The 17,940-nt window shown below is 41.7% G+C and overlaps 1 protein-coding gene across 1 annotated transcript in view; it reads left to right on the forward strand.

Annotated features, from left to right (window-relative positions):
* The first annotated feature begins 9,940 nt into the window (after nucleotides 1-9,940).
* LOC133049633 (ATP-binding cassette sub-family C member 4-like) overlaps nucleotides 9,941-17,940 on the forward strand; it is a 287,184-nt gene continuing 279,184 nt past the window's right edge. The window contains exon 1 of the mRNA XM_061133773.1: nucleotides 9,941-10,097. Within this exon, the coding sequence (XP_060989756.1) occupies nucleotides 10,024-10,097 (74 nt within the window). The 5' untranslated portion in view covers nucleotides 9,941-10,023. The remainder of the gene's footprint in view (nucleotides 10,098-17,940) is intronic.

The raw sequence follows: 17,940 nt of genomic DNA on the forward strand, positions 1-17,940 counted from the left end.
CTGTCTTTGAAATCCATTGTGTCTTTTACACATACAAGACATCTCATTTGGACCTGAATACATTTCAAGTTTCAAAACCCACATGTGGATCATGCTACTGTAAAAGCTGAACCATAAAGAAGGCTGAGTGCCAAAGAACTGATGCTTTCCAAGTGTGGTGCTGGAGAAGACTCTTGACGGTCTGTTGGACTGCAAGGAGGTCAGACCAGTCAATCCTAAGATTATCAACCCTTTATATTCACTGGAAGGACTGATGCTGAACCTGAAGCTCTAATACTTTGGCCACCTGATAGGAAAAGCTGACTCACTGGAAAAGACTGAGGGCAGGAGGAGAATGGAGCAGCTGAGGATGAGATGGTTGGGCACCATCACCAGCCCAGTGGCCATGAACTTGAGCAAACTCCTGGAGCTAATGGAGGACAGAGGACCTGGAGTGGTGCAGTCTGTGGGTCACAAAGAGTCAGACGTGGCTTAGCAACTGAACCAAAGCAACCACAAATTGGTCTACCCACAGTATCCAGTATTAGTTAGGACTTAAAAAATTTCTCTTTAGCCTTCTTGAAATATCTCATGTTAAAAGGAGAGGGAAATTTTACTAATCATTTTGGAACAGGTCTAAAGACATTAGCAAACCAAAGCACCTACTGACAGAAACATTCACGTCTTCGGCTGTCATCCTTTGGGCAAGTTCAATCTCACAGAAGACAGCTGAGGAGAAGAGGCATCTAAGTTGCCTAAATCAGATGTCCAAACTCATCCTTATTATTCCTAGTAGAGGCCTTCAGATCCTTATTTAAAACCTATTAATTCTTAACTTACAGAGCATCTTAAAAATAGTAAAAAGTAAAATGCTGGCAGAAAAGCAGAGAAGAAATGTACAGACATGAAAGTGTTAAAGGATAAATGGTTGCTATAACTGTATGTATGGGAAAAGATACTAGGAAAGATTGAGGGCAGGAGGAGAAGGTGGAGACAGAGGGTGAGATGGTTGGATGATGTCATTGCTCAATGGTCATGAGTTTGAGCAAAATGCAGCAGATAGCGAAGGACAGGGAAGGCTGGGGTGCTGCAGTCCATGGGGTCACAAGCAGTCAAACAGAACTTAGTCACTGAACAACAACAGCACCAAATGTAAACAAGTAAATCCATAAATCTTATACCTGTGCTACATTAGGCTGTTAGAATATGTCAGGGAATGTCTAACAGTAGGAATCCTGTGTGCTGTTTCCTATCTCTCTTGAGCCCTCTGTTCCTTATCAGTCCCTATTGGGGCAAGAGGAGCTGGCAAGTTGCTCCTAGGACTGAGATCATAGGGATGGTCGGATCTCCTTCATTAGCTTTTCCTTTTGGTGATAGGGATTATTTACAACCCTCTTTGATATGGATTGCCTTTTGGCCTTATGGCCTCAATTGCTCCTTGTTTCCTTGGTAACTTGTTAAGTCAGGTCTTTTGATCTTTATCTGAAGAAGCTACTTTGTAATACGGTATATATACTCTTACAGAATTCAATAAAGCACCCTTGCTGCACCAGAGACTTGGGTCCCTGTGTACTTCTTTCTCTCTTTCTCTATCTCTCTATTTCTGGCCGATTCCCTGGAGTGCAAAGGCCAGTTGCGTAACCCAGGGAATTTTAGCCTCTTTCCTTCTTTCACTTAGTTATCGTCGACTCTGGATCACCAGGTTCCAGTCCATTACAGGACCCCAACAAGAATATTTTCCAAATGGTACAATACATTATGATGGTAAGGATACCAAATAATCAACAATTGTCATGTTCTGCATACTCTAAGAATGGAGGTACGTCAGTAACACATTTTAGAAAAAAGCCAAGCAAAAAGTCAACAAGTTTTGTGTTAATATTAAGACAGTGGACTTCATTTCTGTTGTCCACATTATAATGAAACCCTTTGGTCAAAGTGTGACCCCAAGGATGGGAATTGCAGACCCAGTACATGTTGTAAGCTCTGTGAAGGTAGGACACATACATTTGATTTAGATGCAGTTTGCTACTTTTGTACCTACAGCTTCCCTGAGAGTGCAGTTGCAAGTGAACTGTCTAAGCGGAATGAAGGGTAGTCTGTTTTCAGAAAACAAAAAAGAATCCTAATTTTCTTTATGTTGAGAAAGAGTGCTTCAGCTTTTAAAGGCCTTAATGTTCAATAAGACATCTATGCTTATCCAAAACAGAGTCTAAATATTAATAATCAAGCACTGCCAGTGAACTGAAAACCAAACTTGGTTTGTTCATTAACTTTTGGCCACGGTGGGCCTATGTTTCTTTGTGTTGGCTCTTTTCTGCTTGTGGGGATGGGGGGGCTACTCTTTGCTGCCTTGTGTAGGCTTCTCATTGCAGGGGCTCTTCTTGTTGCTTTTCTTGCTGGGCAGCACAGGCTGGAGGCATGCAGACTTCAGTTCTTGCACTACCCAGGCTCAGCAGTTGTGGCTCATGGGCTCAAGAGTGAGGGCTTAGTGGTTGTGGTGCAGGGACTTAGTTCTTGTTGGCATGTACAATTTTCCCAGTCCCGGGTATTGAACCTGTGTCCTCTGCACTGGTAAGCAGATTTCTATCCATCGTGCCACCAGGGCAATCTGCAAATTAATCTTTTAAGTGTATTTCTTAGCTCAACTTCAGTTTCTCCTAGCTCCATGGAAGTCACATTTAATAAACCCAGAAATAGAGTTTGATGAAGGAGAAATGGCCCACAGAGGATGATTTACAAGGGATGGAAAGGAGATTATGAGGATAATTTTGGTCGTGTTTTATAAATTCTTTTTAAAAATTGACAAGAGCAAGGTTAAGTTTGGCCCTCTAGTTTTCTTGATTATGTTGAAGAAAGCTGTGGCTCTAATCAGATCTTGTACAAGCCTGTGAAATTCTCTAAGGGGTCAATGGGGGGATATTTTGTTAATATAGACCCTCAGTCTATAACTTAAAAAAATTTCCTCTCCATATCCTATAATGTAACACTTCACATTTTGGATATATAAACTTCACCAGTATATTACCAGCATTGCATAGATTGTTTTTTTGCTTTTCCTTCTTTTGTGTGCTCTTCTCTTTGAGGGCCTTGTGCAGAGTTTTCCCCTAATCCATGTCCCCACACGCCACAGCCACCAATTACCAGCGTCCCCCACCAGAGTGAGAGATTGGCTCCATCCAGTGAATCTACACTGACTCGTCGATGTCCCCCAAACACCATGGTTTACATTAGGGTTCACTGTTGGTGTTGTGCATTCTATGAGGCTGGACAAATGTACAGTGACATTACCATAATTTTGGTATTATACAGAACATTTTCTTTGTCCCAGAGGAAGAAGGATCCTCTGTCTTCCACATATTCATCTCTCAGCCCCACCACCATCTGCTGGCAACTATGGATCTTTTCATTGTCTCCACAGTTTTGCCTATTGATGATGTCACACAGATAGAATTACATATACCATGTGGCTGTATCAAATGGGCTTCCTTCACTTGATAATAGCATTTAAGTTTCCTCCTGTTGGTTTTCTGACTTCACAGCTTGTTTCTTTTTAGTGTGGAATAATAGTCCATATCTGGATAGATCAGTTTATTTCTCCATTTACTTACTGGCTATCATCTTGGTCACTTCCAAATTTTGTTAAATATGATTAAATGTGCTATCGGCAGTCCATGGATTAAAAAAAAAACAGAAAGAAACTGTTTCTTTTCCTTCAAAATTAAACATATAGTCAACAGGCTTACTTCCCATGGACATCTAAACCAGAATGAACAGGAATCTCCTTTCTTCTACTTTATGCTCTGTCCATCTTGTATTAATTGCATTTTGGTAATATCATCACATTAATTTTATCCATCTTCTATTCATTTATTTTAAGGAAGCCAGGAAAGTGTATTAGAACACCCACATGAATCTACCAAGAAGTGCTGTTGTAAGCAGAGATGGCTGTTTTCTGGAAACTGACCAAGTAGACTGATGGGCAGAGATGGGTGGCAATGCTTGATAGCTGAAGGATGAAATTCTAAATGTGAAATAAGAAAAGTGGTTTCAAGATAGCAGAGTAACGGTTACAGTCCTGTAGGACATACAGAAGTGTGGTAGAAATAGCCTCCCTGGCTGTTTTGATTAACAAATGAAGACCTAAGTTTCATGACTGCTGAAAAATGCTAAGTGATGTGCATATACACACATCATTGTTGGTGAGACGGGGGGCAAACTTTTGGTCCAGAATTTGGTATGAATCTAGAGAGTGGCATCTCTTGTGGGATACAAGCAAGCTATACTACCTTGTTGGATTCTGAACTGTGTATGGATACATAACATGGGGTCAAATGTATCATTATAGAACAGCTCCTTTGATGAAGTTTGACCTGAGACTTTCTGACTAGAACTGCCATGCTGGGACCCAAGGCCAGTTACCCTTCCCAGGTGCTTCTTATCTAATGTTGGTACCCTCGTTTTGTTGTTAGAACCTTAATATATACTTAGAATTATATATTTTAGAATTTTGTAGTGAAAAATAAATTGAACCACATGTGAAAGTTAAAATTTTTAATACCTATATTCAAACACAAAAAAACAAAATTTAAACTTAATAGTGTTTAAACCAACATGTGCAAAATTACATTATTTTCCATGTATTCAATGTAAACGTCAGTGAGATAAGGAAATGTTGTACACTGTCTTCAAAAGCTCTTTGTGTTTTACCATTACTGCATATCTCAGTTTTGAGTAGATATATTTCAAGTGGCCAGCATCCTATTGTGAGTAGTGCTCCTGTGTTCCATAAAGCAGAGTTTATTGCATCCTAAACTCATTCAATAAATTTATGAAATATAAATTATATTATCATATATTGTATCGATTTTGTAAGTGTTAAAAATATAAATTATTATATTATAGTTAGGATTTTTATAAGTGCAAGTGAAGGACCATATTATTCAGCTCTTAGAAGGACATTTCTGTTAGGTGTCTTAATTAGACCTTCCATAAACTCCGAGACAAGGATTTGAGTGAACGTAGTTAATTTAGAAGTGATCCCAGAAAACATTTGTAGGAAGTGGAGAAGTGAGACAGAGAATGATATTAAATCAATAGAAAGTGTGTTAACAAGGAAGTTACTGTTTGGGTTACTGGAGCCTTCCTGCGGGGTCACCCTGGGAGACAGAATTGTTCCAACTGACAGGCAAAGGCACTGGGGTGTTTTTCTACCCACTCCCCATCCATCATTGTTTCAGGGCTGAATCCAGGGGTTTTGGCTTGTCTTGCATATGTCCCCAGTGGGCTCCCACAGTCAGAAAAAGGCTCTTCAGCAGAGAGCTGCAGATAAGCAGTGAGTTGCCTAAATTCTGAATGAATCTCAGAGGACACGAGCTGGAAAGTGATAGTTTCCACTCCAAGTTCTTCTTCTGCTCCAGGTCACACCAGCCAACAAGGGGATCCCTTAGCATCAGGAGTCCCAGAGACTTGATGCCACCAAGACTCTCTGCTACACCACAGGTACTGTTCACTTATATATCCCTAGCTCCTGGTACAGTTTTTGGCACACAATAGGTGTTTAATAAATAGCCATGAATGTATGACTTTCCCTTGAATACCTGCTTTATTCTTTCAGGCATCTCCACATAAATGGGGCACATGGCTACCAACATCATTTGGTCATATCCTGATAACTCCCTCATTAGAAATGAAAGAGAGGCCTTTCCCTTTCTAACTTCAGGAAAAGAAACAAAGATTCTCAAGGAGGAAAGCAAGTTAATCTGGTGTGGGCCATGAGGTTATTTCTGTGCCAAACCCTCTGGACAAGAACATGGTGTATTATGATTGGCTATATTTGATTTGAGGGCTGACTCCGGAGCTTACAGAGGTGAATAGATTGATAGAAGTTGCAGTAACAAAGAAATTGTTACCATATTCAGAATTGTGGAAATTCACTGGAGTATATTTAAATTCTGAATGTCATCTCTCCTATGTGCCTTGGAAGAAAAATGCTTGAGGACCAGCACTGTCTTAACTGAAACATTTTGTTAATAGTACCACTCTTATACCTGGGCTTTCTAGGTGGCTTGGTGGTAAAGAGTCTTCTTGCCACTCTTAGGAGACTTAGGAGATAGGGGTTCAGTCCATGGGTTGGGAAGATCCCCTGGAGAAGGAAATGGCAACCCACTCCAGTATTCTTGCCTGGAAAATACTATGGACAGAGGAGCCTGACAGGCTACAGTCCATGTAGTTGCAAAGAGTTGGACACAACTGTAAACTACTCTAGATTTAACATGCTTTTTTGACTTTTTGATAGGATCCTTTAGACCATTTAATAATTGATAGATTGCACAGATACAAATTTGTATCACGTGTCCCTGAAGTTTGTTTGGGAATGAATTATCAAGTCCAACAAGATTGAATCTCTCCTTAGAAGCTGGTTCATCATCCTCACTAGAGTCAGTGTTTGCCTTAACTAACTCAGCATAATGTTTTCAGTGTTCATCTATGTTGTAGTATACAACAGGATGTCTATTGTGTCAAATAATATTCCATTGCATGTAATATCACATTTTATTTATCCACTCATCAGTTGATGTACACATGGTTCTGCACACCCCTGATATACTTTTTGACGCTATTATGACTTTGTATCAAGATTTTGTATAGACATATGTCTTCATTTAACTCGGGTAGAAAACTAGGAATAGTATTCCTAGGTTACATGGTACCTTTGTGGCTGTGCTATTTTACATTCCTACCAGCGATGTATGAGGGTTCCAGTTTCTCTACATCCTGTCCACTTGCTATTGTCTTTTTAGTTATAGTACTGAACCATTTAAGATCAGTCGTTGTTCATTCGCTCAGTCATGTCTGACTCTTTGCGACTCCATCACACCAGGCTTCCCTGCCCTTCACCTTCTCCCGGAACTTGCTCCAACTCATCTCCATTGAGTTAGTCCATTAATGTCAGTAAACAAGTGCAGATAGAGGCCTTATGACATCGTCCCCATGTGTATAAGCTTGTGCCTGGCCTAGTGGTCATGTACCTAGAAGGGCTTCATTTGTTCAATGAATGACAAAAAAACAAAACAAAACAAAACAAAAAAAACCCAAAAAACGTTTTCTTGTATATTGCCTTAACACCTAACATTTTTTACAAAGTGTATTCACAATTTCTAAGGCTTACAATAACCCTGTAGGAAGTAGGAAAACTAAGGGCTTCTCATTTTAGACCTGAGAAATTTAGGTAACAAGCAAAACATCAAGATCTCTGGTCCCTGGCTTCATATCCAGTCTTCTCTGTACAATTCAACACTGTTTCTCAATATCTCTACTAAAAAGCATACTAGTTAATGTTCAGAAAAAATGCTAAGACATTTCAAAAGATCTTAATTTAAAAAAAGACAAGAGAATGGACTGAGTGTATTTAGCAGTTTGGAGAGGGCTAATTATGATCCTGAGATAGTAGTGGGGACTGGAGACAACAGTCTGGGGCAGTCTGACAAGGGAAGTCACTAAACTTCCAACTTCAGCAAGAAATTTCTTCATCTTTGAAGTAGAACTAGTAGCATTTACAGGGCTGGAAAATGTAGGCAATGTCAAAGAGAACATCAAAGAGAACTGTAAATCAGAGGTGAGGACTGACTATAAAGGTTGTAGATTGTGTTATCTGAGAAAGAACTAGCATCAGAAAGCAAGTAATTGAGAAATTACAAATTTCAGCTCTCATTGTCTTCCTTTTTGTAATAGAAAATTTCAAACATGCATGAGATATCAAGAAAATAGTATAGTAAACCCCTATCATGCTCATTAATTTAAAATTATCAACATTTTGCCATTCTTATACATTTGACTTAAAAAGTATTTGAATACATTAAGGCCTTCCTCAACAGCCATTTTCTTCCAATCTTTATTGAGGTACAACTGAGAGTCAAAAATTGTATATAGTTAAGTTGTAGTTTGATGACTAGATATATGTATACATTGTGAAATGTAAGCATACTTTACATTTTATCCATTTTCCCTTTTTTTCTTTTTTATGTTGAAAATACTTAAGATATACTCTCTTGGAAAATTAAAAGTATGCAAGTACTGTATTGTTAACTCCTGTACAATCAGTTCTGTAGAACTTATTCATTTTTGAATGACTGAAGCTAAAAGCCATTATTAATAGCAATGTTTTAGCCAAGGTAGATGGGCAATTATCAAAGAATAATAACGTGATCTGGTTATAAGCACCACACACTTTGATCTTTCTTCATTTAGGGTGAAAGGGAAGGGAAGCTGCTGAGCTAGTAAGACAGCCACAGCCACTCATTCAAACAGCATATTCTAGACACTTTTCACACACACTGTCTATCCACCAGTGAGACAGACCATGCTGAATCTCACTTGAGTCTAAATCAGGATTCATCGTTCACTGATTTGAAGACCTTGTCCTTGAGCCTCATTTTTCTCATCTGTAAAGTAGTGATGATACTACTTTCTTGAATAGGGCATTGTTAGAGTTAAGAATGAGGTAAGGCCCCCAGAAAAGCATACGACCTGTGCTCTATAACATATGCCACTCTTATTCTGCCAGACCCTGAGCTCATGATGAAAGAAATCATAAGGCAGCCTCTCTCTTCCCACGTTCTCCTTTCCCAATCCAAGAGGGCAGCAAAAACTCACAGAGATCCCCCCACACAATACAACATGTGAGATGCCAAAAGTCTTTCCCAATAACTGCATGAATTCATCTTCCAAAATCATTTGAGCTTTCCCAACCTTCTGTTACCTTTCCTTAGGTGTTTGTAGCTCAACAAACAAATTGTGTTAAACCCTGTTGTTGTTTGAGGTCAAACGCTTGGCCATAAATTGTGTATAACCCAAGTTACTAAGCTGGAGGCAAAGTGAGGCCAAACAAACCAAAACATAGGAGTTCAGAGCAGAGAAAGATTTACTCTAAGGGCCAAAGCAAGGATACAGGCAGCTCATGCTCAAAAGATCTGAACTCTCTGATGGATTTCAGGGGAGGCTCTTTAAAAGCACAGTGAGGGGGAGAGTCCAGGCTGTGTGATCAGCTACTGCTCTGTTCTTTGGTTGGTTGGTAACAAAGCCAGTGTCACAGGGCTTAGCATCACCAATCCTTAGGCTCCCGCCGGTCAGGGTTTTTGCTGTTAACTGCATCTGGTGGGGTTTTTAGCAAAACAACTCAAGATATGCATTAGACACTGTTACTAGGTTCTTCAGGGAGGAACTATAGACTGTTACATGGCTGATCTACTGTTTAAATATTTTTTGATAATATGTTCACATTCTTTTCATCATTAATCCTGAGTTGGCCTTTTGTGGCTCAGGGGAGGCCTGGGAGAGTAAAGCTTTTCTACAAGAGACAGCAGAGGAAAAGGGCTTGGGGAGGCGCACATACCCTGGGAAAGGGGCTGCTCCACTATAGTTCTCCCACAGTGCCCTTTTTTGGTACTGATGAGGGCAGCTTGCCCAGAGGTCGGGCTGCTATCTCCTTTTACCAGCTTTCTCTAGGTCTTATCCACAGCTGAAGGGGGCGTTTCTAAGCAGCGGGGCGTGGGGTGGGGGGTGGGGGGTTGGGTGGCAAAGTCTGTGCTCCCTCTGCACCTCCTCGGTGGTTGTGTGGGCTCACAGCAAGCACTTTGCTAGAGTCTGAAGTCAGGTGAGTAGGTTGGGGCGTCTGGGAGGACCCAGTGTGGCGAGTAATTCACTTACCCACCTCTATCAGCTGCCCTCATGGCCTTGCCTTCCACCTGCGTGGCTCCTTGCAGTGTCCTCCCTAGCCTGGGCGTGGGGGTTGGGGGGTGCCCCCATGGCTCCCGCCCCGGGCACTCCTCAGCTGTGGCAGAGGCGCGTAGCGGGCGACCTGGAGCGAGGGCGGGGAAGGACAGGCAGCTGGCACTCCACTCCCAGAGACGCAGGTGGTTCTCAGTTCGCGCCAAGCAGACCGGCGAGGCGGCCAGGTCTCCAACGTCTCTGTCGGGCCCTACAGGAACAGCGGCAGCGACTGCAAGGACGGCCACGACCCGCACCGCACCCTCGGCCAGCAAGATGTTGCAGGTGTTCCCGGAGGGGAAGCCCAACCCGCTGCAGCACGCGAACCTCTGCTCACGCCTGGTATTCTGGTGAGCGCACTGCCTGAGCTGAAATGCATGGCCGAGCCTAACGCTGCAGGCGCTTTTCCGGGACCGAGGGTCCGGAGAGGGGGCGCTTTCCGCTGGCGCTCCTACTGCCCGCCTTCTTGCTTTTGGTGGAGCCCTCCCACGCCGGCGGCGTGATTTCTGCCTGCGCCTGGGCGCGCGTGGCGGGCGGGAACCTGACGGAGGTGGGGAGGGTGCCAGGGCCCTGGTGGCTGGGGCACATCTCTTTCCACTCGAAGGCCCGCTAGTCCCCAGTGCCCGGGAGCGGGAGTCTGGGACGCTGCCCTGGGAGAGTCACCGCCCAGTTGGAGGACTGGATCCCCACACTCCATCCTTAGCCGGCTTCCCCAGCTAGAGCTCCGGAGTTCGCAGTTCTGAACTAAAGTTGCACTCGTTTACCCTCCAAGCAAGCAGCTTATGAACAGCTTCCTTTATCTAATTAGTGCCCAGGACTGTTGTCACCTTCCAATAATGTCCCCACCGTTTCCCATATTCCTTAGGTGACAGCTGAGTTCCAACTTCACCCGGCCCCTTCGTCCCTGTGTCTATGACCATGTCTCCCTCTCTCCCGGTACACCTGTTACTGTACATCCCGGTATTTGGTTGTGGCAAATTTCATGTGGGTGCAAAACAGTTATTTTGTATTTAACGAATGCAAACAGTATTCTTGAACACATTTTGCCTGGGACACACAGCCCCGACTGAAGAATGTATTTGACCAGCCCATTTTCTTAATTTGGAGTAGGAAATGGCAACCCACTCCAGTGTTCTTGCCTGGAGAATCCCATGGAAAGGGAAGCCTGTCCATGGCTGTCAGGCTCCAGTCCACAGGGTCGCAAAGAGTCGGACACTACTGTGCGACTGAGCATTTCCTTAATTACTAGTAGTTCTGCTTTCTCCTTTGAGGACAGCTCTGGGGATGGGGTCCCTGAAGCCTGTGGGGTCTTATCTCTAGCCTTTAGGGAAGTGGTACATGGTCTTGAAGCAGGTGGTCCTGCTACTTAGTTAGACCTCCTTCTCCTTGCCCCAGGACAGGCCAGTAAATTGGGAGAGGGGTTGTTTGGGCAAGGGTTAGTCACTTTATTTGGAAAGTCAGAAGTCTGAGTAGACTGCAGATTAATGTCCTAGAAAACCGTCTTACCAAGGTCTGGACACTAGTTTCTTTTATAGAACAAAAAGGAGGGAAGTGAGAAGGTGAAGTAGAAAGGCCATTTGTTGTGGTTGAGTTGCTAAGTCATGTCTGACTCTTTTGTAACCCCGTGGACTGAAGCCCGCCAGGATCCTCTGTCCATGTGATTTCCCAGTCAGGAATACTGGTGAGGGTTGCCATTTCCTTCTCCACAGGATCTTCCCCACCCAGGGATCAAACCCACATCTCCTGCACTGGCAGGTGGTTTCTTTATCACTGAGCCACCTGGGAAACCCCCAAAGGTCCTAAGTTACTGCAAATATCTCCTGGTTTCCTCCGAGAGGGGATGTGTTAATATCTTTTGTCCTGCAGCCATTCATAGTTGGTCTGGGTCAGGATGTTTCCTGTGAGCTAAACAAAGGTATTTTAGTTTAACATTAAGGCTTGAGGGGCCATTATATATACTTTGAGCTATAGACATCCCTTTCCTGATCAACTTGTAGCAAAATCAATAGAAATCAAAAGCTAAAATAAAAGAAACAGGTCTAACATGGAGTCCAATTTTTTCTTCACTATTATGGTCCTGCCCAGAAGTCCTTTGTTCTTGAAAGCACTGAAGGTCCTTGAGCTGGGAGGAAACATAGATGAAAAAGGACTCAGAGGTGAAACTCTTCTCCCACTGTCTTAGGCCATGCTGTAGGGCCTGCTGGGATTTTAGTTCCCCAACCAGGGATTGAAGCCACACTCCCTGCAGTGGAAGTTCAGACTCTTAACCATTGAACCACCAGGGAAGTCCCTGAAACTTCAGGTTTTCCATCTAGTAGCTGAGACTATTAACTACGTGGGTCTCAGCCTTTGGGCTTTGATCACACTTGGGTGTTTATTAGATTTTTTTTTGTGCTGAGAACCCAATCTTCTCATCTTTCCTACATATTCTGATATTTCCTTTTTATGGGACCACCTAGGGGACCCCAGGGGGATCCATGTTAGACCTGTTTCTTTTATTTTAGCTTTTGTATTCTATTGATTTTGCTACAAGTTGATCAGGAAAGGGATGTCTATAGCTCAAAGTATACATAATGGCCCCTCAAGTCTTAATGATAAGGGGATGGGAGTTCTTATGCTTTTTTCCATTGTGGTGTTCAGTTTGTGTAGCTGCCTCTCTGAGTCATTTGGTGGCCCTTAAGGAAAGAGGGGCCTAGAGGAAGGAATATGGATGCAGTTACCTTAAATGGTAACAAAGTAGGCGACTGTCTCCTTAACTTCAGGCAGTGCTACAGCCAAAATCTTGGCTTTCTCTGCCTACTGATGCCAAATAAAAAAAATATGAAGACAGAGTTTGGAGAGTATAGAAAAATGGCTTTAAAAATCATCCAGCAGAGGGGAGAACACAGCAGGCTAATGCCTCGAGAACTATGTACCCCCACCCCGGGGAACCAAGAGACTTTATATAGCCTGGCTCTTGTGGTCTTAGGGTAAATGATAAAGTTCAAAGCAATGACATTTTTGGGCTTCCAAGGTGGCGCAGCAGTAAAGAATTCACCTGCCAATGCAGGAAATGCAAGACAGGTGGGTTTGATCCCTGGGTCAGGAAGATCCCCTAGAGTAGGAAATGGAAACCCACTCCACATTCCTGCCTGGAAAACTCCATGGACAGAGGAGCCTGGTGGGCCATAGTTCATGGGTTTGCAAAGAGTCGGACATGACTGAACATACACAGCACAATGAAGTTTTTGCATGTTTTTCTTCTTGCATTATTTCAAAACAGTCGCAGCTGGCATCAGGCAGCCTGGTAATTGGGGTCCACTTGTCTCTGATTTTTGGCCTGCAGTCTTCTTTCTGAAATGCAAACAACTGTAAAGGGTAGTTTTCTGTAAGAGAGGTCAGGGAGAGCAAATACCAAGTGCAGGGTGTAATTTACCTAGGATTAGGGGGTGATAGGTTAGCTTCTGGTTACACTACAGGTTAGTAACAGTTAAAGTAAAACTAGAAGTGATTAACTCTTCCAGGCCTGTCCACGTTTCTTCCCTAGACTCTTCACTGTTCTTACTTCCCTTGTTTTCAGGAGAGGAAAAACTTCATTTCTATTTTTGCTGCAATAGCAGGGCAAGGAACTCACCAAGCATGTTCTGTTTGTGAGTTTCAAAGTGTATGTGCTTGGAAATGGGAAGGTGAGGACTTCTAATTTTGGACTAGGAAACTGTGACCCTGAGAGACCTCTTTGAATTGTTTGTTTGATATTTGATAGTAATAACACTGCTGCTGCTGCTGCTAAGTCGCTTCAGTCATGTCCGACTCTGTGTGACCCCATAGACGGCAGCCCACCAGGCTCCCCCATCCCTGGGATTCTCCAGGCAAGAACTCTGGAGTGGGTTGCCATTTCCTTCTCCAATGCATGAAAGTGAAAAGTGAGAGTGAAGTTGCCCAGTCATATCTGACTCTTCATGACCCCATTTACTGCAGCCTACCAGGCTCCTCTGTCCGTGGGATTTTCCAGGCAAGAGTACTGGAGTGGGTTGCCATTGCCTTCTCCAGTAATAACACTAGCTGTGGATAATTAAGTATGGATGATCAAAGCTCTGTTCTATCTTATAATCCCCCTAGTGGGTATTTTTGCAAAGCTGGGAACTCTTCAGTTTCCATTAATAAAAGGAGTTTGTATTTCTCCCTGTACCTTTGAAATGGGAATCTAAGTTCTTGTTCATGGAGCCCAAGAATGAACTTCATGAACATGCAAACACTCATGGTAGCAAACAAGCAGGATTTACTTTAAGGTAAAGAGAAGTACAAAGCCCCAGCATAGACACTGAGAGTGGATGAAGTGTCCAAAAAGGTGAGAATTATAGCAGTTTATGTCTTTATTAGTATTGATCTGTTCCTTTTTGGTTGGCTCGTGTCCCTGACATATGTAATCTCTGACCAATCAGTTTGAAGGCCACTATGTACAGTTTGTCATCTTTATGGTTTTTTTTGATCCCGGGTTTTTCAGCTTTTTTTTTAGACATTGAGTTGCCATTCCTGTGATTCTTTCTCATGACCCCAGGCCACTTGTACTTTAAGGACAAGATGTATGGGTTAAGAGTTAATGGTCCATCTGATATTTTTCTTCTTGATAAATTGGACAGCAGTTAATGATTGTCCTGTCTTGGGTCTGGATATTTTATGACCAACCAGACAGAGGTGGCATTCTTTTGGATGCCTGGAAATTGGAACAACAAGTATAGCTTTAGGTTAATGGAGTGAGATGTTTATTTGAGAGAGTTGCAATTAAAAAGTGGAACCGAGGTCTCAGACCTACACTGACTGCCTAGCTATTTCTACCTCACCTTGAGAGGTAAATAATCTACTTGGGCTCTCAAGGGGAAAAGAATAGAGAAAGTCCTTTAAAATATAATTTTAAGCAAGATATTTATATTTATTTATTTATTTGGCTGTGCTGGGTCCTTGTTGCTGCATGTGAGCTTTCTTTAATTGCAGTGAGCAGGGGCTGCTTTTGAGCTGTGGTGCATGGGCTTCTCATGGAGGTGCCTTCTCCTCTTGTGGAACGCAGGTTCTTGGGCATGCGAGTTGTTGTAGCAGTCAGGCTCAGTAGTTGTGATGCTCAGGCTTAGTTGCGCCACAGCATGTGGGTTCTTAGTTCCTGGACTAGGGATCAAACCCCTGTTTCTTTTCTTTTTTTTCCCATTTATTTATTTATTTATTTTTTAGTGTGTAGACCACATATTTTAATGAATTATATAATTTTATAATACATGATACACGTCAAACCTACTGAAAGATATTTTAAGGAAAATTAGTATAATTAATATATTCAGTTGATAACAGAACTAAGATAAAGCTACCCTGACCTTTTATATTTAGATATCTCTGCTTTTCTTTCCCCAATTATTTTTATTAGTTGGAGGCTAATTACTTTACAATATTGTAGTGGTTTTTGCCATACATTGACATGAATCAGCCATAGATTTACATGTGTTCCCCATCCCGATCCCTCCTCCCACCTCCCTTCCCATCCCATCCCTCTGGGTCTTCCCATTGTACCAGCTCTGAGCACTTGTCTCATGCATCCACCCTGGGCTGGTGATCTGTTTCACCCTTGATAGTATACTTGTTTCAATGCTATTCTCTTAGGACATCCCACCCTCACCTTCTCCCACAGAGTCCAAAGTGTGTTCTGTACACCTGTGTCTCTTTTGCTGTTTTGCATATAGGGTTATCATTACCATCTTTTTAAATTCCATATATATGCATTAGTATACTGTATTGATGTTTATCTTTCTGGCTTACTTCACTCTGTATAATGGGCTCCAGTTTCATCCATCTCATTAGAACTGATTCAAATGAATTATTTTTAATGGCTGAGTAATATTCCACTGTGTATATGTACCATAGCTTCCTTATCCATTCGTCTGCTGATGGGCATCTAGGTTCCTTCCATGTCCTGGCAATTATAGACAGTGCTGCGATGAACATTGGGGTGCACGTGTCTCTTTCAGATCTGGTTTCCTTGGTGTGTATGCCCAGGAGTGGGATTGCTGGGTCATACGGCAGTTCTATTTCCAGTATTTTAAGGAATCTCCACACTGTTCTCCATAGTGGCTGTACTAGTTTGCATTCCCACCAACAGTGTAAGAGGGTTCCCTTTTCTCCACACCCTCTCCAGCATTTATTGCTTATAGACTTTTGGATAGTAGCCATCCTGACTGGCGTGTAATGGTACCTCATTGTGGTTTTGACTTGCATTTCTCTGATAATGACTGATGTTGAGCATCTTTTCATGTGTTTGTTAGCCGTGTGTATGTCTTCTTTGGAGAAATGTCTGTTTATTTCTTTGGCCCATTTTATGATTGGGTCATTTATTTTTCTGGAATTGAGCTACAGGAGTTGCTTGTATATTTTTGAGATTAATCCTTTGTCTGTTTCTTCGTTTGCTATTATTTTCTCCCATTCTGAAAGCTGTCTTTTCACCTTGCTTATACTTTCCTTTGTTGTGCAAAAGCTTTTAAGTTTGATTAGGTCCCATTTGTTTAGTTTTGCTTTTATTTCCAATATTCTGGGAGGTGGGTCATAGAGGATCCTGCTGTGATTTATGTCAGAGAGTGTTTTGCCTATGTTCTCCTCTAGGAGTTTTATAGTTTCTGGTCTTACATTTAGATCTTTAATCCATTTTGAGTTTATTTTCTAATTTATTTTTATTTTTTTAAAGGTTTTTTTTCCCCATTTATTTTTATTCATTGGAGGCTAATTACTTTACAATATTGTAGTGGTTTTTGCCATACATTGACATGAATCAGCCATGGATTTACATGTATTCCCCATCCTGATCCCCCCTCCCAACCTAGATGCCCATCAGCAGACAAATGGATAAGGAAGCTGTGGTACATATACACTATGGAATATTACTCAGCCATTAAAAATAATTCATTTGAATCATTTTGAGTTTATTTTTGTGTATGGTGTTAGAAAGTGTTCTAGTTTCATTCTTTTACAAGTGGTTGACCAGTTTTCCCAGCACCACTTGTTAAAGAGGTTGTCTTTTTTCCATTGTATATCCTTGCCTCCTTTGTCTAAGATAAGTTGTCCACAGGTACATGGATTTATCTCTGGGCTTTCTATTCTGTTCCATTGATCTATGTTTCTGTCTTTGGGCCAGTACCATACTGTCTTGATGACTGTGGCTTTGTAGTAGAGCCTGAAGTCAGGCAGGTTGATTCCTCCAGTTCCATTCTTCTTTCTCAAGATTGCTTTGGCTATTTGAGGTTTTTTGTATTTCCATACAAATTGTGAAATTATTTGTTCTAGTTCTCTGAAAAATACCGTTGGTAGCTTGATAGGGATTGTGTTGAATCTATAGATTGCTTTGGGTAGTATAGTCATTTTCACAATATTGATTCTTCCAATCCATGAAGACGGTATATTTCTCCATCTATTTGTGTCCTCTTTGATTTCTTTCATCAGTGTTTTATAGTTTCCTGTGTATAGGTCTTTCGTTTCTTTAGGTAGATATATTCCTAAGTATTTTATTCTTTTTGTTGCAATGATGAATGGTATTGTTTCCTTAATTTCTCTTTCTGTTTTCTCATTGTTAGTGTATAGGAATGCAAGGGATTTCTGTGTGTTAATTTTATATCCTGCAACATTGCTGTATTCACTGATTAGCTCTAGTAATTTTCTGGCAGAGTATTTAGGGTTTTCTATGTAGAGGATCATGTCATCTGCAAACAGTGAGAGTTTTACTTCTTCTTTTCCCATCTGGATTACTTTTATTTCTTTTTCTGTGGATTGCTGTGGCCAACACCTCCACAACTATGTTGAATAGTAGTGGTGAGAGTGGGCACCCTTGTCTTATTCCTGACTTTAAGGGAAATGCTTTCAATTTTTCACCATTGAGGATAATGTTTGCTGTGGGTTTGTCATATATAGCTTTTATTATGTTGAGGTCTGTTCCTTCGATACCTGCTTTCTGGAGAGTTTTTATCATCAATGGATGTTGAATTTTGTCAAAGGCTTTTTCTGCATCTATTGAGATAATCATATGGTTTTTATCTTTCAATTTGTTAATGTGGTGTATTACATTGATTGATTTGTGGATATTAAAGAATCCTTGCATTCCTGGGATAAAGCCCTCTTGGTTATGATGTATGATCTTTTTAATACGTTGTTGGATTCTGTTTGCTAGAATTTTGTTAAGGATTTTTG

Source organism: Dama dama, chromosome 30 (assembly GCF_033118175.1).
Source record: "Dama dama isolate Ldn47 chromosome 30, ASM3311817v1, whole genome shotgun sequence".
Lineage (NCBI taxonomy): Eukaryota > Metazoa > Chordata > Mammalia > Artiodactyla > Cervidae > Dama > Dama dama.